At 24.1% G+C, this 23,423-nt stretch overlaps 1 protein-coding gene across 1 annotated transcript; it reads left to right on the top strand.

Annotated features, from left to right (window-relative positions):
* Position 1: 1 nt before the first annotated feature.
* On the top strand, positions 2 to 23,220 carry LOC132923218 (protein mono-ADP-ribosyltransferase PARP12-like). The gene is made up of 5 exons (XM_060987076.1): positions 2 to 258; positions 21,114 to 21,191; positions 22,281 to 22,395; positions 22,714 to 22,969; positions 23,048 to 23,220. Exons 1-5 carry the CDS (start codon positions 2 to 4, stop codon positions 23,218 to 23,220), a joined length of 879 nt encoding a protein of 292 aa, XP_060843059.1.
* Positions 23,221 to 23,423: the final 203 nt, after the last annotated feature.

The raw sequence follows: 23,423 nt of genomic DNA, 5'->3' as shown, positions 1-23,423 counted from the left end.
AATGCAGGTGCCGCGTGTTCGGCGCCGGTCGGCAATCGTCGGTCGCGACGGCATCGGCGGTGGCTACATGGTGCTCTTGACTCCTGCGAAGCGCGCGCGCAACGAAACACGACGTGCACCGGTTGGACCAGTCGCGGCGGCGGTCGTTACCTGTTCGTTTGTGGTCGGTGTTACCGTATGGTTCTTTGTACGCGACTGCGACGGCGGTTCGACGTGGTTATCGCACGGAGCGAATAACTTCTATTCTGCTGGACCACGGTATAATATCGTCTCTCTTGATACGAAACGGACGAAACTTTGATTTCCTAGTCGAGGGGGATGACATCGGAATCGATAGGAACATCTGACCGTACATATTAATATAATACACGGCGCGATTGAATAAAAAAAACCGATGAAGTTTCCAATACATGTTTATAAGTCCGTAAAAACTAAGCCCCCATCTAGTTGTCCACCCAAATCTTAATAAAAGCTACAACAAAAGAAGAAATGAAATCTTAAGCAACACTAAATTTAGTTAAAGTCGATATACAATATAAGAGGTTAGCAGTGGCGGATTTAAGCCCCTCCCCCCATTGGCATAAGTTAAATACACATTTAAAATTATTATCTATTTGTTTTTGTTAATTACTGAAAAAAATTAAGATTTGCGTTTTGGACTATGCCCCCCCCAAAAAAAAAAAAAAATTAAATCCTGGGTCCGCCACTAGAGGTTAGAGAACTTACTGGTCACATTGATGATAGTAATGTTGGTAAAACTTTAAAACTGTGACGAGTTGCAAATGCGATAAATAATTATTTTCATTGTTAAAGGGAGTAGAATCTGGTTAATAGTAACTAGTAACTATCGAACATCGATCAAAATAAATAAAAATATTCGTTCTTATTTCGCACAAAAACATAAACAGCGTTAAGAAGAAATCATTGTTGCAATATAATTTATTTATATTTATCCAAGTTATCCAACAGTTTTATAGTCTTAGACCAAATAAAACAAACTTCACACATATTGTGCTAAATCAATTAAAAACAAACTGAATCGTTTTCGTAGTTTAATATTATACGTGCAGTACAAATAGAAGTTTATTATAATCAAAAGGACTCTGAAATTTTTAATTTTTTTTTTCTCAACGAACTGTATATATATTTTAATTCACCCCTCTTTTAAAGATAGAACCCGGCATCGCTATTGGATCCGCTTCTGTTCAACAGCACGTTTTTTTTTTTGTTCTCTGATGTTTTTCATCAATGCCGCAAAGCAACATCCGGTAGAAAAAATAATGATACAACCCGAAAAAGTAGAAATCGTCACTTCCCCGTGCACCCGCCAACCACAGCTACGGTTCATTGTCGTCAAAAATTGTCTCGATCATAATATAATACGGAGTATTATTAATACCTATTACCGTGGTCGTCAAACACGAGCACACTCGATTTCCGAAAATCCCGAACTATATGGTTATTTAGAACACGATGTAGACAGTAGTTTAAATTATACTAGGTAATATAATATTAGATATTATATATTATTAGATGTTCGATTCGTTGGTCTATTTTTTCCGCGTATAACAAAATACAAACGACGTTACTTTGAAAAACGTATAAAAAAAATAAACGAACAATAACAATACACTGCAGTACAGTGAACACCATCGAATATGTATAATATATATAGTATATAATATTATATATTATGGGTACCTTTATATACCTTTACGGCTTCACGGATGTTTTCGTAGGAATATGTTATATCGGGAGAAAAGCAAACAAAGTATATTATATACACATAAATAAACTATACTACTACGCGTCTCGATCCATTTGAATACAAGTTTTAAATCATATCTACGTATTTTTCGTACCACCTAGAAGCAAATACTATTTAATACATACATATATTTTTTTATTATAAATATTGAATACTTTTTTGCTCGTGTTCCTTGTAATTTGTTTATTAGAATCATTCAATTACTATATAATTTAAAATGTACCTATACCATTCGAATTCTACATAATATTATTATTTATTTTTCAGCTTATACATAATTTATATTAAAACATAAATTTAACATAATCAAATACAACAATCTGCACATATTCGATCTAATCAGTTTTTATTTAGGTACTTAATTTTTACTGCTGTTATAGCATAAGTATAGTAAATTAGTATTGTAGATAATTAACAATGCATAGGTACAATTAGTACAAACATAATAATATGTACATTTTAAATCAAATACATTCAGTTACTTTCGTCGATATATATAATTTAAATTAACGTGTGTTGAGAATAAAACCACAATATGAATATGAAAAAAATACTAATTATATTATGTAAAACTTGAATTTTTGATGCACTTTTTTTCAGGCACTATTTTCTTTGTACATAATTAAAGATTAATTTACCATTAAAAAGAGTTCATTAAAAATTTGACGAACTCGTATACGAAGTTTTTCATTTAAATTCAACTGAATTTGTATATTAACTAGTTCATTTAAAACATAACATTATTGCAACCATTGCACGGGACAGTGTATACAAATAGAACTTAACATTTTAACAAGATAAAATCCTGGTACATATATTTGCATATATGCTAATAAGAAAAGTGAATTATCAAAAAGCTTAATATTAGCTTTAGACCCCAAATTTTCAAATTGATGTATTCTATTAAAAATAAAAATATGGACATACACTTCAATATTTTAAATTACATTTGACTTACTTCGCTCAGCCGAATAAAGTCAATATATTTTTTTATATGATAATTTAATCTTAAATGCAATGGCATTAGAAACATAACTTTGAGAAAACCACAGTTTACTAAAATTACATAAAAAAAAAGTAATTAGTAGGAAAAATATTAAGTATAATATAGTCTAATAAATTACGCTATGAACATGTGTATTTTAAACGATTTTAAGACATCTCCTATCTTAATAGGAATTCAAAATCAAAACCACAATAAAATTATAAACTACCAATAAAATAGAAATACTTTATTAAATAATATTATAATAATATATACGTAGTTATTATTAATTCTTCAGATTCTTCTGCATTACTACGTTAGAGATTGTTCCTAATATTGAATAATATTATATATATTATTCAATATTATTACAATTTATTCGTATAATTATAATATATATATATATATATATATATATATATATATATATATATATATATATATATATATATATATATATATATATATATACATATATTAATATCTATGCATATAGATATAGCTACAATGCCTACAATTTAGTAAATCAAGTTTTTCCATTTTTTTAAAATTATTTCTTAAGGATATATACAATTATTAATAATATCTGGAATAAAAGTATAAAACGTTTACCCTATGTATTAAAATTTTTAAATTTCAATAATTTTTGCGAATTATAGCAATGTAAGAGTGTGATATTAATGATATTATATTAATTTGAACGATATAGGTAAACAAGCAATAATTCAGTATCAATTAAGAAACACTTAATTCAAAAAATATAATATTAATTATTATAATATACGAACAATAAATTATACCTGCTACAGTAAATGAGTAATACAATATCCTACAATGCATATTCTATATAGTCAGTATTATTTCCGATTGTACATAATATTATACTATAATTTATATTATTATAAGTGGTAACTAATAACTATAGTCTATAATAGGTTGTATACATAATTATCTGTAAAAATCATATTCATAAGATTAAACTCAATAAAATGTTATAAAAAATATTTCTTTTATTTGGTATTATTATAATATTATAATTATTACATTATTGATATTGTAATATTCTTATTACTATTATTAATGTATTAACTTCATAAAGTTATAAAAAAAAAAAAAATATAAATACACATAATACACGGATTTATTAAATTAATGCAAATAAAAAAAATATGCAGTAATATTAAGTAATTTTTTTCAAAACGTTTTAATTATTATTAACGTTCAATTAAAAATTAGAATAGAGTTCATTCCAATGACACCTATAAAAGAAGGATAAGGGTCAGGTGTTATATATATTATACCATCACTGTAAAGCCATGCCATCTGTTTAAAATATATGTCGTATGTTCGTCATGAGTATAATATGTTCACACGCATAGTTCATTAAAAAAATAAATTATTTTAAAACACATTAGTATATAATATTAGCTTTGTATTACAATTATATTAATTAATATAAAATGAGTTTTTAAATTATTGCAAAACAAAAATAGAATATTAATTATTGTTTGTACTAATATAATTAATAATTATATTATACGTATTGGGTACTTGGGAATTAGTATTAACATTTTAAAATAATACAGTGATCATTATAAAACCTTTACATGACGAACTATAACATTTCTATTATTATTAGTTATGATTTTATGTATTAGAAAATAAAAACTCACAAAATCTAAAAACATAAAATAGGTAATAATAATAGTAATAGAATATTATAGTGGTTAAACAGTCTATAAAGATAAAAAGATAAATAATATTTTAATATATTTTTTAAAAATAACAAATCTAACAACTAGCAAGACACTTATTATTTTTTACCCAAACATGAGCATCAGTTCCAGTTAAAGAATATAATACATTCATTATTTACATATACGATATATTATATAAATTGTATTAATACAGTGTAAAATAAACTAAAAATAAAGGTGAATGTTTTAATTTAAAAATTACTTACAATGTATTTGGTACCATTATAAATAAACCTTGCTACTAATAATAACTTAATTTAAACAATAATTAAATTAATAAGTTTAAGTAAATGTAACCTAAGTAAACTAATCAAAATCGTTTTATTAATTCTAAGTAATGATTATCGTTAATTATATAGCTGATTTAGTAGATTTTATTGGAAAACTGGAACTTCAAAACAATTTAATATAGAATTGATATCCAAATTAATATAATATTATAAGATTATTTTGTGGACAGTTCAATGCAATACATCTTCATGGAATATAAATTTAATCATAAAATACATAATACAGTTAAATTATTTATCTTTTGAAATGGAAATAATATTAATTACTTACATTTATGTTGTCAAAAGATAATACGATTAAAACTTTACAAATTTAACCATATTCACTGTTTATACTACAAAAAATCATACTAACTTCAATTTTTACTATTATTAGATACAGTATGAAACTCAATTTGAATTCATTACATCCCCTTCTGATAATATCTAAAAACGAATGAGTTTTGTAAAATAACAGATTTTATAAACACAATTCACCATTGTAATAATATATATTGGCGTGGAATTGGATTGGAAAAGAAGATTTAGGGTGTTTGGCTGTCTCCCTACCAAAAAAAAAAATGATTGCTAAACATTTCTAAATGGAACGATTGTCTATCACACTTGTTTTGGGGGGGTAAGCAACGAGGGGCTCGGAAATTCACAAAACATAAATGTTTATACCAGCGTGGATTATCTAATTTCAGGCTACAACAAGGGCTGCTGCGGATATACGAGTAACAACTGTTTGTTCGCGTCACCGCTATACCACCGTAATGTTGTTGTGCACTCAAGACGTAGCTTTTAGAGTACAGAGTCGAACCGCAATCGGAAGGGAGTTTATGGAAACCGTATAGCAGGAAACGTTTATATGCCGAGCGGTCGGTAATTGAATTATTATGTTATCACAGGAAGAAAGGTGCACAATTGCGTTATGTGGTCAAACGCAACGCGGTTAGAATTCATGATATAGTTGTTTAGAAAGATAAATATTGCATTTGTCAAAGCATAGCCAAGAATATATAAACGTAGTTGAACGGGCAATACTTGAGGAAAAAAAACGACTTTACTGACCTGTCTTAATGGTTAGGTACTCATGTATAAAAAATTGCATCCACGAAAACGGATTTTTCAAATGGTCTTTTCAAAAGTAATAAAAATAAGGCATAAATATATAATGGTCATCTTTGACCCCTTTTATACACCTATACACAATAATATGGTAGTTTCGATAACAATCGGTTGGTACTAGGTAGGGTAGCAACAACGGTAGTAACTAGTAAGTACATTGTAGTATACTATATACTCGTATAATATACCAGTTGCAAATAATATTATGACTAGAAGAAAAATTAATCGTTTTATAAATTTAACTCAGGCGAAATGATTTCTACAATTCCTATCACATTTTTCAAGTGGAACATTTAACCTTTCAATGTTGACTTTTTAATAAATATATACCCACATTTAACTATTTATTTTATATAGCGTATAGCTAATATGAATATCAAATTATAACAAAACACATAATTGTATTGAGTAAATATAAATATATAATCATAAATCATAATTAATTATTTATAGACAATGTAGATGTATTATATAATTGTGTTATATACATACTGGATAATATTTTGTTTTAATAATTATAAAAATTCAAAAGTGTATAAATTATAATAATACATTTAGTATTTAAAAATTATTTTTATTGAAGATTTACAAGTGGTTAGATATTAAAAATAAATACATTTTTAAATATTCACTTAAATAATGTTTGTGCCTAATAATAATATTTTTACATTACTAAATAAAAATAGCATAATAATTAATAAGTAATTACTAAACAGGCACAAATTTAGTTTATTAAATTATTGTAAACTTAACAACTTAAAACATAATTTAAATGCCTAAGTACGTATTATAAACCAATAAATTAAAATTTAATTAAAAATAAATTAAATATACTAACTATTGACTTTTTATATTTATTTTTCTTATTGTGATTCAGAACGAATAACGGAATAACTAATACAATAAAACAGATTAAGCAAATCAATTAAGATCTTCAGTTTAGTTTTTCCGTGGCATTATAAATCTATTATATAATATGATATATATATATATATATGTTTATAACTTTTGAAGATATATTTGTAACAACTATTTAATTTATTACCAACTGTTGTCAGTTAATTGAACATGATAAATTAAACTTCAAGTATATTGGGAATAGTATTATTAATTTGTACTATAAGTATTTTGATTTATTTATTATGAATAATTATTTTTAATTGGTGCACCATAATAATCATACAGTAACAACCTACTACAAACAATACATATCGAACTAACCGAATATTTTTATAAAATACAGAAGTATACAAAATGTATAAATCATTCGATCATTCAATCATAAGTTATAATTGTATTATAATTGTATTTATAATACCTAGTTATATAATATTGTAGATTATATGGTACCCAACTATAAAATAATTTTATTAACCAACTGAATATATAAATAATAAAAACAAAAAGTATATTACATTTATTCTTAAATATGAAAAAAAAAACAAATAGAAAAAAAAATTATTTTAATCACTTAATTAATTCTATATTAATACATCACTCTACACAAGAAATAACGAATCACAGCACTAAATTTAATATATTGTGTTTGTGTTTCTTATTCTACACGCTTTCTGTTAGGTAGGTACCTACATAAATAAATTACGTAAATTATTCTACTATCCCGTCATGGATAAAATATAATGCCACAATTTGTTTTGTTGTCAAACTTTCATGTTTCTATAAGCATCATATATTATTAGTATTACCCTCTTAATGTTATATACATACGTTTGTATGCATATTAAATTATATCACAATTTACTTAAGTCTAAAAGTTCAGCTAAAAGATCAAATTGAAATCATCTGAACTGAACTCAAAATAACAACAGATTCACGAAGTTGAAATAATTAATATTTATACCTTGTAATTATTATTATAATTATATACATTTTAAATTATAGTATAATAATATTTATATTTATTTTGTATAAGCTGGATAATCTTACTACCTGTATATCTTAAAACAGTTAAAACCATAAATTATTTCTATAGTTAAGCAATGAAAAAAAGTTTAATTCATGAATTAATGATGTATTATTACTAAATACAAATATATTAAGTGTACCTAACTGTTAAACTAAGAGTTAGGCACCTACCACTAAGGTAATGTAAAAATTTTAACATTAAATAAAGAGTGTATTGAGAACTAGGTATACGTTGGTTCGAAAACAATTCAAAAACGAATTTAATAATATTTCATTAAAATGTATAACATAATGGTAAAAATGTTTGAATATTGTACTCGTAGTTGAAAAATACTAATACATACCTACAAGGATTTAAAATTTAAATAATATCACCTAATTTTATTACATTTATAGAAATGGTTTAAAAATTATCTCTGGATCAAGTACTATAAAATGTGCATGTTTCATAATATCATATAAATATATAATTAGTGAAAATGTACAAAAAGAAGCCGAATTATGGAAGAATTAAAATAAGCACCGGTCATTATGGAAACTTTTTTTTTGTTTCATATATTTTAAAATAATTGTTTTGTGTTTATTGTTTTCAATAATAAATCTAATTCTTAAAAATTATTATTATCTTATAGGTAAATTATAATTAATACCTACTATTTATTTGAAATATTGCTGTCTAACACGTGCTCTATCATTACTTATATTATATTATACCTACTTTATATTATTATTCTTTGTTATTATAAAATATAAACTATGTACTGTAGTATTCAGTAATTGAAATGTAATTTTAATATTTTACTGATTTTATTACTTGGTAAAAATCATATTCAAAATCCATCAACATATTTATTGAAAACATAATATTAAGGATTAATTAAGTAAAAAAAAAAATCTATTGAAGTATAAAATAAAAACAGCTTCTAAACATGTCAGTAAAAAAAAAAAAAAATGGAAATAATAAGAAACACATTAATTATTTAGGTAAACATCTTATAACAAATTTAATTCTTGAAAATATGATTTTAAGTTAATATCGTATACACAGACATATTATTAATACACAATACAGTATACACACATACACACACACACACACACACACACACACACATATATATATATAACTTTTATTCTATAATATGTAAATTACACTTGATTATATATGGCTAGATAGCTAATAAAAATTTACCTACTATTACTTTAAATCATTAAATCAAAATGTTTAAATATTGTATACCTACTTAAAGTATAAGCATTAATAGCATTAATAAATAATAATCATATAAGCCAAAATATCTATAACTTGTCAAAAATATTGATTTCTAATTTATTTCTCATACGTCATGCACGATACACATCACATTGAGTTAATAATAATTATTCTTTTAGAATTTAGATTGAACAACGTCCTATATATTTTGTTACACTATTGTTCTGTTTAAATTGATTGAACGGTGCATAAAATAAATAGACTATATTATAAATTCACAACATAATATGAAATTTGTTTCGACTGTTTCGAGCATTTTGAGTTATTATTTCTTTAATTTAAAAAAAAAAAAATCAATTTCTTTACAGAATAAGTTGGCCGTTTATCAACTAATAAAGCATTTTTTCCCATATTAAACATTTAAACGCTTACCCGCCTATTAAATTGTATCTATGTTTAGTCTATAGATAATATATACTTATAATATAATTTTTTTTTTTTTCTAATGAAACAAAATCATATCCCCTTTATACATTTATAATTATATTTACAGAGGGTATAGGTACCTAAATATATCCACTAAGTTTAAATATGCAGCGACAAATTATTTACCAATTGTAATTTGTATTTAATATTATGCCTATTACCTACATTAAGTCTACACTCACCATTTTAGTATAATATATAAAATATGTGTGATGTATGTATGTATTATTTATATCAAAAATGTAGGTACCTAATATTGTTTAGTTGGATATTATTTATTAGGAATGATATTATCCTAATATTCATAAACAAATTAACGAATAAAACTATTATACATGGTACTATTACTAATAATACTACCACTACTGCTATTACTATGTAGACATTTAATCAGTAAATACTAAATAGTTGCATAGATCATACAACCATCATAATTATTTAACACTAAATGCAATTTATAAACATACATTCGTAGCAAATTTTGCGATTATAGTTTTTAATCGATTGATAAGAAAATTATTTCTTAGGAGTTATTATATTTTTTAAATATAACTTAACATAGTTTACATTTTTACCACAGTCCACAATGGCCCGAATTCTTACATAATTATTCATATCTATAATCTATTCATGGCTTAATATTTTAAAATCATAAAAGCCATTTAAAAATTAATTTGTATGATACTTTACAAATTATTCATTAAAACATTTAATATTAATAACTTATAATATAGATACAGGAACAATATTAAATTAGTCATAATATTCACTTTCTAACGTTGTATAAGTACAATATATCATTGTATTCGTTCGGTATTCAGTTAAAACAAAAACTTTAAAAGTACCTCAAATGTTCTAAAATATTATAATAGATTCAATAACATCAACTATTTAGGCTGACTATAATAACTAAGAGTTTCAAAATATTGTAATAAATGTATCATAATTATTATTATTATTTTAATTGTATGTATAATTTATTAATATATTTCTATATTTTTTTAGTAACTTCTAACTTAGTAAATAGTGCATCACATTTCAAATATTTTATTTTGCACTTAATATAAAAGTAAATGAAAGTCTGATATGTTTTTTCAAAACAATAGAAAACTAAATAATAATAATAAAACTTTTTTTCTACAAACAATAAATTATAAAAATAATGTGAAATAGATTGCAACTATTGTGTTGGATCACTACCAAAACAAACGTTACGGAGTAATGATTATACTGGAGAAATTTAGAGTAACGTGGACATTTTTATATGACAAATTTATTTATTGGTAGTTGGCTGAAAATGCATATTTTTTAGACATAAATATATTGTTACTTGTTAGTGCCTACATAATATTATATAGATGTACAATATATTTGTACTTACATAATACCTAATTTATAATAGCATCTAAGAACAATTGTCTAATTTTCATTTAAGCTTATTGTTATTAACTATATTTTATATTTAATTATTGTTTAATTTAAATTTAAATTTTTTCTATTTTTGATATGTAATTTTAGTTGTGTTTTATTATACATATTTTTAAAATTTATATTTTACTTTTCATAAACGTTTTAAATTGAAATTATCAATTTATAGTAAAATGTATTAATTTTACAATGATATCGATCACATATGTATTATTATCAGTTCTAATCTTCTAGAATCAAAATTTAAAATAATAATACAAATGTTATAGAATATTATTTTAACTTCAGTTAAAATGACTATATTAATTCTTTATTGAATTTATTTTATTAATTCAAAATATTAAAAAGTTTGAAAAATAATTCACTAAAGCTTTAAATAGAGTTACTTTTTATGAGATAATTTATTATTATTTTTACATTTAAATTACATACCAATCATAAAAAATAAATTATTTAAAAAGTGTGAACTTAATATTATGGTAGAAAATGATTTTCTATGCTTATAACCACCAAATTCTAATAAATTATTTCAGTATTGTTTTACTAGGTAGTATTATACTATAGTATACAAGTCCCTACTAGATTCAAGAACATATCTATAACATAAAGAAATCGTAAGATGTCAACTATGACGAATGAAATAGTTTTTTTTCAACGAATTTTCTGTTTATTGAAGAGGAACATAAAGATGACCATAAAATAATTATTTTAGTTGACCTCTCTGAATCAAAACAACAATGCATTTTTAAAATAATTTATTATAAAAAATACAGATCATTGTGCTTTGACTGGCATTGATATAAATATGGACATTCCAATAGCAAAATAATAAAAAATAACCGTAAAATGTTTGTTTCAAGCTTATTTTTCAAAAGGTATTTTACTTATAGATCATGAATATCTAATGTAGAATGTTCAAATATGTTTTCTCATTAAACTCAGACCAAAATAAAATGGGTGTACCATAAATCGTAATAGCTACGATTTGTTTTTATAGGAATAGTGTAATACCCTTCAGAACAATTTGTTTAGTAGCTATTTTCCGGTCCTATTTTGCAAAACGATGTTCGACGACAGCTGTTAAAATACTGAACGTAGATAACCTAGATATGCTACCCAGTATTATTACCATCTTTCGCTGAAAAGAGTAACATTTATTTTTATATTAACTAATACTGTTGCAATTTCAAACGATGTGACCATTCACAATATTTTGTTCGGTATACTAGAATACACAATATAAATATCGTATAGACAAATCATGGTGATAGATAATTCTTAAAATTAATTATTTTTATTAATGAAATATAGTATACATTTAAAAATATTATTTTTAACTAATATACTGTAATTATAATATGGGTGGTATTTAGTTTTTTTTAAATATATTTAATTTTTGAAAAAAATCTTTTTAACCTTGTATTCATATTATTTTATTTTATTGACGCGTACCTATTGGCTATTATATATTACATATTACATAAAAATCTCATGTTTAATGAATTTATATTAGCATTGATAAATGATTAATTTAAATGTAAATGTTTTATCTTACATAAATATCTTAAATTTAAATAATTGAATAGTAAAACTTATTAGAAAAAATAGTATAGTTCACGTCCAATTAAAATTATAATCAATATTTTTAGTTTTCTTATTTTTGTCAATTATTTGAGGTATTTTTCTTTGTACAATTATATTTTAATTTTAATTAAATTACAAATCATTCTTTAACAAATATTAATTAAAAATAAAATTAATCAAAATAATAAATCTTGTTCATTTAAATTTTAAGTACGTGACTAATTTTTAGTTGGATATAATACAATTCCATAATATATTATAGGTAGTAGATAACCTATAATACTTGATTAAAAGTTTATTTTGTTAATTTTATTTGAAACAAATTAAATAAAACGCTTATTACAGATTTTTTTTATTTAAATTGTTTAATTGAAATCATTTTTTGAGTAATAATTGTATGTTCTTAAATGAGTTTTAATTTAAGTAGCTTTATTTAAATGTTGAAATTTTCTCGTTGAATATTTCTAGACATTACATGATTTGACTTAAGATAAAAGAATCATCTATGTACTAGGTAAGATTATATTATATTTATACAGGAATATTTATAGTAAGAACAGTTTTTGTTTTCATTCTTGATCTTTCTCGCTTACTCTGTATAACTCCATACTCTGCTACATCAAAGAAATCAAATACTTTGAATCCGTATTGATAAAATAAAAACAGTAAAGATAAAATAACAACAAATGCATCTAGGTATTTCTATATACGATTGTTATAAGCTAGATACGGATTAAGTCAGTATATGGATCACTAGATTTAAAATTCTTAAATATCGAATATGTTTTATATTAATGATAGAAATTTTTAAGTTATTATTTATCATAAAAATGTTTATACAGTTCAAAAAACGAGTGTATCGTTATAGTTTAATAAAAAAAATAATGACTAAAAAATACGTGATACATACAGTAATACCTATACTCAATGCGCAATTGATTTAGCTGAAGATGTGTTTACTCTTTACTGCTTATAGTAGCAGGTATCTATATCTATATTAGTGTGGATTAGAGAATTACAATATAAACGATGTGTATCCGATACACAATTTTATATTAACGCCCAGCGGCCAGCCCTACTGTGCTTTATGGTATACGATTTCTGCTACGACCCACTATAAACGTACATTTATGAATTACGTGTACATTTTATTACTTATATTATTATAAAGACGTGATACGTACAAAAAAACAACATTAGTTCAACCCCATTTCTAGGTACTTATTCTAGCACGCCATCCATTCATCCATATGGAACTGTTTCCGTCGTCAGAATCGAACCAGTTAGCGATAGTTGGACACACGTCGGAGTATGAAAAAACTCCATTGACACGTGTCGTGTTGCCAACGGTTCTTCACCTGCAGGCCACTACACGAAACCCGGTATATGCAAGGGTTAACAAACCTGAGGGGATTTTCCTATTTTTTTTTATTTTTTTTTTACGAATATAATATTATATTATTACGGTGTTAATGCGTATACTATGTAACTCTAATCTACGGAAAGAATCGTTGTGCGAAGGCGCATATTTGGTGTCGAGAAAAACGAATTTTTAGAAAATAAAATGCCACCTGATAATTTATAACAGTAGTTAGTAGGTAGGTATAATTTACTATATAATATATATATATATATTATAAATTATAATTTACAATTCAGTCATCAGTAATATGGCAGTGTTGTATACAGATTTATGTAGTAGATGTCCAATATTATTATATTTATCGGTTTTATATTTTAAGTTTTAATCGTAAACATAACAAATAATAATGTTCCTAAAAATGTAATTATATATTTATTATTATTTTTCAGTTAATAATACGTAATAGGTATAGCTGCTGTATACGTCATTAAAATTACGACGGACATTGTAATTTGTAATACTTTACTTAAGTATGAAAAATATTTCTGAACATTAGGCATAAGACTAGAATAGCAACTAGTGAGTTAATAATCAATAGGCACTAGATAGTTTAAGTAAGTATTTAAATACTAGCTGGGATACTAAATACCAGATAATTTTATACGACGCTGTTTACGACTATTATACTGCAGAAGATTAGTTGATATTAATTTTTAATTTCACATTTTTAATTTAATGAGAAAGATGTCATTAAATAGGTTATCGCGCGTTTAAATATTTATTGATTATTTAATATTTATAAATAAATAATAATTAATAGGAATCACGGTATGTATATAATTCTGTATGTAAAGATAGACGCGTCTTTTACGAAGATGATGTAGGTACTAGTTTACATTTTGAATTGGATGAATTAATAATAAAAATATAAAATTCAATTACTTTGTCAATATCACTTTAAATTAGTAAATGTAATAAATAGCAAATATTTTATATTTTGGCACATTTAAATAGTTAATATTTTCATATTCATAACAATTATGTTAAGAATTCAAATATATTTTTGATTAATAGACATAGTTTTAAACTCAAGCAGCAAGCTGAAAGTTTTAGTTGAACTTTAATGAAATGCACACATATTTTAGTCATTGGTATTCCATGCCTGTATCTAAAGTTAAAGATCTGAATGATCTGAATTAATTTTTAATTTTTGTTTTGGACAAACCTAATGTCTTATTAAGCGAAATAAATAGGTAAATTATTACAAACAATAATATAATAAGTATTATAAGATGTGTTTTGAACGTTATGGCCTTATGGGCGAAGTGCATACATGATATATATTATTACTTTTTCTTAATTAGAAAATAAAATACAATTTTACCACTATTTATATATAAATAGCACTATATTGTGCTTTATTTAGAGCATCAACCTACTATACTTAGGTGATTTATCAGAGTACAAAATGTACAGACATATTTTAAGCTCTCTTTTGTACGAATGGTTGCGAAGAGATCAGTGGCCTTCTGAATACAAAATAATGTATAATGCTATCATCCTACGACACATTTTCAGAATTCTATTACTTTTTTCGGTATAGCTAAATTTAGTTTCCAAACTTTAATTTTAAATTTTTCTTTTGTTTTTGTTTTTATTGCTAAAAAGTTTGAATCGTTTTTCGGATAAAAATGCTATTTTATTAAAACAACTTAAATTTATACATTGTATTATAAAAGTTTATTGATAAATGAAATGTTTTTATAATAAATAGCTATTTTATTGAATTATTCTTCGGGTATGTAGTATGTAGTTTTTTGATGATAATAATGAGTATAAGAACATATTGTGAGTGTCTAAGTTTGATTCGAAGAAAGATAGGCTTGTTATTTATTTGGTAGTATTTCACGCTGCCAATATGTTTTGTTTTTATCGTAGAAGTTTATTGAAAGTATATTATTTTTTGTATTATTATTATATTTAAGGTTTTGATTGTAGGTAATTTAAAGTCGATATTAAGTAATTCGATTCGTACAAATCAGGGATCATTTGAAATTATAATTAATATTTTTGATTACAACACTTGAATTTTTAGAACATTTTAAATACATGCATACAGTTTTCAGGTTTGAATTGTATAGACCACACCGAGAAATGGAAATTAAATGATTATTGTCGATCTCAAAAATAAGAACGTATATCATTGAGTAAAAACTTCCGAATGATACCGAAAAAATATCAGAAAATATCCACGTGGAGATGCCATTTCGACTATTACGTCATTGACTAACAAGAATAGAAAAATCTTGGTTCTAAAAATCCGCTTCGACAAATAAAATGTTCGTAAAATATTTAAACGACAACCACTGCAAATACTCGGATTCCACAAAACTATTAAAAACGATAAAAGCCGATAAAATCGCGCCAAAATGACCATCTTGCTCCTCTTTTAAATGAGATCTCCCGTCTGAATGGAAAGCCATAATATAAACCTTATAGTAAATAACTAGTTTCGTGTATATCATTCAATCGTTCCAACAACGATTTAGCTCTTTTCTTACAAGTTATAACTTACTCTTGATGCTCATTAGTCCAGATAACCTTCTCGATAAAAAGTCATCCCATATCCATCGTTTAAAGTTTAAACGAATGAAAATTGTACCTCTCATACGTAAATATCTGGTTTATATACACTTAGAAAAAAAAGTTAATAAATATTGCACTGAGAATGTCCCCTTAAAAAATTGTAAATACAATAGCATGACACTGAAACATTTTGAGCAGTGTTCAATATTTTTTTTAATTATTATTGATGCATCAAGTCATAATAAGTCACTATATAATGTCAAAATATTTTATAATATTATATTAATTCGTTTGTATATCTCTAACTAATTTTTATAATATAAGCTATAGATATTAGATTCTCTCAATTAAATTGTTATGTTCCTTTTTTTTATAATTATTATCATATAAATTACATTCTTACCATTAAATTTATTATAGTATACAAAATAAGATAATTATTATCTTTATTATTATTCCTATCAATTAAACGATTAATGATTGTGATATTGACTTATAAACGAAGGGGATTTAATCTTGTCTATTTTCCACCAAAATAGATATATCTTATAGTAGTTATAGTAATTGTACAAATTATTATTGTATAAAACTTCAAGAACCATATATTTGAATTCATCATTAAGTTTGGTTAAAAATGACTTTTCTATTTTTTTTTAAATAAACTCCTGAATTTTTTTAAATTTCTAAATCCTTCAAAATTATATTTTTAAATTTTAAAACGAACTAAAAACATCAAAATTAAAAATATAACTAAAAATATGTAAGAAAGTCGTTTTTCAGTAGAGTTCATACAGAGTTCAAGTATAATTCTTAGAAATGTTATCGAATATGTTAGTTAATAAAATTGGTAAATTATTAATATTTTTAACAAGATAAACTGAATAATTAATTTTTGTGTAGTGTGTTATTGACTTATTGACTTGTATGAGTGGGTGCTGGAGCAAACCATTATTTCTTTTACTCACATTAATATGACTTACTACTCATACATTTAAATGACCCACAATTGCGTACTAAAATATTGCCTACATTAAACTCCTTAAAAAACGCCCGGTATCAAATTACCGTAGTTAATAATACTATAATTTATTTTGTAGGTACCTAATATAAAAATACTATGCGATTTGTTTTGAAAAAAAATAGTTTAACTTACCGTATTACTCTTAAGAAAATAAATTACTAATAGTTATATCTTATATAAATAAATAATAAAATATACTTATAAATAGAAACTGATATGCTACTCCTGTTAATTTTCCGTGTGCAATGATTTATCAAAGAATTCAAACTTAACACATCAATTACAGTGATCTACTCATTATACTAGTTTACTTGAAATCTAAAAGTACTATAAAAGAGAGCGACTTCTCCGAGTTTTTTTTATTCACACACCGGAATCGAGTTTCACCAGCCCTTAGTTATATAATAAAACCATCTTTAAAAATAACAAATTGTTGATATTTAAATGATATATTTCGTACATCTATGTATTTTTATTGCCAATTTGAAAATAAACGAAAAACGGAAAAACGTTAGCAGGTACGCCTAATGCTCTTCTTTTACAACTTGTTTGCAAAACATATTTTCTTCACCACAATGAACTGAAAGTTTAAATATACGAAATTTCTGTGACTTGCATATAGTATTATCAATAAATTAAGTAATAACTAATGACAACTGGAATTTGTGAAGCGTACAGTCGATATGTTTACACATTTATCAAATTATATTATATTATAAGATCCACGATTCAACAATAAAATGTAATAATAACTAACCCGTCTATATCACTTATTGTACTTTACATAATATAGACGATGAAAATAATAATTTTTTTTTGACGCATTTGTCATCATCTACTATCATCACATTCCAATAATTAAAATAATATGATAGATGAAGAGATATTTTATACGACTCCTGATTAAGCTACTTTAACAAGGAATGTCATTGTGCATAGAAAATATTGAACAACAATATATTTATTTATCGTAAATTTATAATAACTTGTACTGCGTTTAACATTAAAAAAAGAAAACAGAATCTAAAATAATATAATAAGAAGAAGATAATACAGACGATACGTTACATGCATAATAATTGAGATAAATGTAAATTTTTTTTAAACAAGAATTCAAACAACAAAATAAAAGTTGAAAATGTTTCGATGTTAGTGATTTTATTTTCCAGATTTATTTTTTGTATTAATTGATTCTTATTAAGTTCATTCATGAGACTGCTTACATCTTTATTTTTCAACATTTTACGAATCAACTTCGAATAGTTTGCATATAAAACATCTTCCGCGGTTTCCTATTTAAACAATAGCTTAGTGCTTAAATCCTAATAATAATAGGTACTTCAATTTTTTTTTTTTATGATTTGTGTTGATTTATAAAATGTCATTATTAGAATTTAGTTTTAACTTTTAAGTAACACTTATAACTACCCATACTTACCTCAAGTTCGGCTTTCAGGCTTTGTATATCATTCGCAGCATTTTATGAAAACAATACTTATTATATCTACCAATCAGCATAAATGTTTCAACTTTTCGCCTATCATAAATTCCATATTAATTATTTTAATTATTTTAATTCTTTTTAGAAAAAATACTATACGACACTACGAACTTGTAACGATTGCAATGATACTGATGACCTATTCGATACATAGCATTATATTCTAGAATTTTCGACTATAAAAACTGCTGTCTTAGATCAATTGTTATTATTTGAGATATTCACAACAAACTATTATTTTCATCGCTGATACACAACAATAAGATATTCAACTCGTACATACTCGAAGACGCATTAAATATGATAATCAAATGTTACTTAAAGTTCTAAATGTTTTGATACCTACTCTATATTTTATTCCATAAAATATATATATAACTATATGAGTAAATTGTATGTTTATTAGCATATCTATTACTATTATTATTAATTACCTTTGTTTTGATTTTTTTATATTAACGTATTACATTATTCTATTATAAATTGAATGTATATTTTTGTTCTATATTACCTAGCTGTTATTTCAGTTTAAATATATTCAATTTATCGGTTAAATTGGGCTTTTGTCCGTTCTATTCAAATAATTAAATTGTATTATTAATCTACTTATTATCACTAAAATTATTTTTTTCCACGAAAATGGTCAGTAAATTCGATAAATGTCAAGTAACATAATATTATCCCAGGTAACTATTATTTTATCAAACGAAGTGTTAAGATTAGTTACATGCAAACTGTACGCTTTTACACCTCTCCCTGTTTATGTCCTGTTTGCACTTCTATTCTAATTTATAAACCTAATATTTAATAAGTATATCAATGTATCTATTAAATTGAATTGATTGATGGATGCTTTAAATTATAATAATAACCTTAAAAATACTATCATTGATCAGTTTAAAGTGGTATAAATTAAAATTGTTGTAGAATTGAAAGTATATACAAAATTACGTAGATTATATAATGACCCTTTATCTAATTTTATGTAACGTACTAGCGTAAGTTTACTACCTTTATTTAAAGAACAGAAAAAAAAATTCCTGAAAACAATTAAACTAGTATTATAATTAAAAAGACAGAAAAGTGGGGACCGTTCGGTATATTACAGGTGTCGAGTGGGTGGAGATTTTTGTCGTAAACATGTCATTTCTAATATTATTAATATTAAATTATTATAATAATATAATAATAATATTTATATCATATTATATTATTTCATTAATTTTATTATTTTTAAAATGTCATTACGTACAGAAAAATTCATAATATACGTAAAAACTAAAAGTTTATAGTTCACACGAATTATGTTTTGAATTATAATATTATTTCAAAACAAATATAAAAAAATTTTCAAGGATTTTGACCCGACAAATTATTTTTATTGACATTATACCATACATAGAAAATTATAATATAAACATTTGATAAAATTTCTGTTTTTTGTTATTACATTTTGTTTTTTTTCGATTCTTAAGAAAAGGACTGCAAATTTTTATTTTAATTCTCCAAAGTATCAACCACATCTAATTTTTTATCAGAAACCACACCCAAAGTTGAAAATTGAAGCATTTTTACTGCCTAAAAGTAAAAATGGTAATGACAGAAAAAAAAAATATATATCATTGTAAAATCAATATATTCATCCCTCCACTTAAAATTTAAAAATCTGAAAACATGTACATTTATTATAAAATAAACTTGAGTTTGAGTATCTTACTTTTTGATCATTTTTAAAAGTTTTATATATTTATTCCCCCCTTTTTTTAAAGTTCTTCAATTTTTTTTTTATTAAAATAAATTTTAAAGGTAAGTGTAAACATTTTAAAAAGTGAGATGTTCGATTTCAAATAAACTTCATAACAAATTTAAAAATGTTTTTAATTTTTTATTGCATTATTGCGTTATCACTTGTTTTATTGGCCAGTACAATGAAAAAAAAATAAAAATAAATGCCCTTAAGTAAAAGAAAATAATGAATTTAATGTACATTATTTTATCACTCAATATGTAAATGTGTATCATAGAAACAAAATATATATAAGTAACATAATTAAATTGTCTATTTAACAAAATTAGTTTTAAATTTATTTAAAAGATTAAGTATTTCTGAACGTATAACTAAAAATTATCCAGTGTACCAGACTTCACCTAATTATATGTCATTAGACTTCACGTAAGTTATTAACTTCTTATTTATTAATTTATAAAGAATAATACATTATTATCAAACTTCTTTGGCTTAATATGGAAAGTTTATGAATCACCAATGCAACTCGGTACACACATTTAGTATTTAAAAAAAGTAATTTTTAATAACTATTAAGTAAATTTCGAACTAGAGAAGTTGCTTTATTGTATAGTAGGTTTTTATTGCACCTACTTTGTCATCGGTTAAGTCATTGTAATAATATAATGAATACATTATATTTTAATTTAATGATAAACACGAAAATTAGGTGTTTAGTTTTAATGAATTTTAAACAAAAATATTGGAGCTTTACGCCATACTTTTATATTCCATTGAGTAAAACTAATAAGTAATGAAGGGGACATTACATTTTCAAGTTTTTTGATTGAGAAAAAAAATCAATATAAATCAAAAAATTCAAAAAGTTATTCATTTTTGAATTACAAAAAAAAAACCAAGTCTTTAAAAATTGGTGTAGCGTAAATATTACCGATTTTTCTTTTTCTTTTTGATAAGTAGTAAGAGATGTTTTACTTACTAAATATTTAATTTTCTGCCAGAAACTTTAAATAATAATAATAATATTAAAGAATTTTCACTACTCCTGATAGTGTTGGACATCAAAAAAAGAAATTATTGTAAAACTAATATATTCATCCGCTCAGAATTTAAAACAATATTTATTTTAATATTTATAATAAACCTGGTGTCTTATTTAAATACCATTGGGGTAAGACCTTAAATCAGGATTAATTCATTATAATCTGTTGATTGATTATTTACGCAAGCTGAAAAGATGTTATTGTATTCAAATTATGTGTTTAGAATACAATTTCTTTACTTTAACATATTTAAACCTCGTACAAATTCCAAAATACTACAGAATTAAAATAAATTTAAACAGCTATGAATGAATATAATGTTACAATGCTTTTTAATAAACCACAGACAACATAATTATTATAATTAATGATATAATATAAATATATAAATAATAAGATGTACTCACTACTCGTATTTCTAAATAATATTATTAATTTATTAATTTTTTTATATTTATATACCTTTATTAAGACATTTTTCTCAAGCAACGCAATTGAGTAATATTTATGAAAAACAATTACTTGAAGACTATGACTACGAATATTCAAATGATTCATTTTTTAACAAAATAACAACACATTTTAAAGTAAGCTTTAACTATTTAAAAAAATAATACAAAATTGTAAAATAGTTGGAACGTTCAATTGAAAAATAACTTCCATCGTTTATTTAACTAAAATTTGGATCAAGTTATTTTGACTAGATATAATATATTTTATAAAGAGATTATTTTAATGTGTGCGGTGTGCGGGTGTGCCGCTGAATTAAATTAAAAAATCGAATTAATTTAAAGTTAGTTTAATTTGGTTTGATAAATATAACTATATAAACTATAATCAAACTAAATTATAATATATATATTATATATTTAATAATAGATAGTATAGATGTTTATAAATTATAGATTCTTAAAGTACAAAAAATTAATAACCCTCAAATATATGGCATGTATCTATTGCACAAAGAAGAATTGGAATTGGATGGTAACAGTGAAAACGTAAAAGAGAAAACGTTGTTTCACGCAACATCTATACGGAATGCAGAAAGTATTGCAAGACACAATATTGATTGGCGAAAGACAAACCGAACCCGATTTGGAATTGGTGCTTGTTTTTCACCATGTACGCATTATGCCAATAAATATGCTGGATCGAAGGAAGGCAAATAAACTATTCACATTTAGCGCATTTAAACGATACATTTAATCATAAAATATTTCAATCGTTGAATGATTTTAGCCTTTATAATTGCTAAAGTTCTGGTGAAAAATATTAAGACAACAGGTATCAACTATAGTTTAGAAATACCGCCAACAAACGACTGTGACACGACACTAGGGAACGGAGAATACGTTTATGTGAAATATGACGATAATACGTTTTATCCGGAATATATTGTTCATTATTCCTAAAACATAAATGTAAAAATATTGATGTTTTGTGTTTTTTTTTATTTCAAAGAGTGCTAACACATATATTATTTAAGTTTGATTCATAAAATCAAAAGTATAAGTGAATTATTATAATATATACATTGATGATTTAAGTTACTTATAAATTATAATTAAAAGTTTTAATGACTTAATAAGTCCATCTCGTGGCTCTATTCTAGATG

Source organism: Rhopalosiphum padi, chromosome 2 (assembly GCF_020882245.1).
Source record: "Rhopalosiphum padi isolate XX-2018 chromosome 2, ASM2088224v1, whole genome shotgun sequence".
NCBI classification, from domain to species: Eukaryota; Metazoa; Arthropoda; class Insecta; order Hemiptera; family Aphididae; genus Rhopalosiphum; species Rhopalosiphum padi.
The sequence above is the reverse complement of the archived record's forward strand: the minus strand, read 5'-3'. Positions and strand labels throughout refer to the sequence as shown.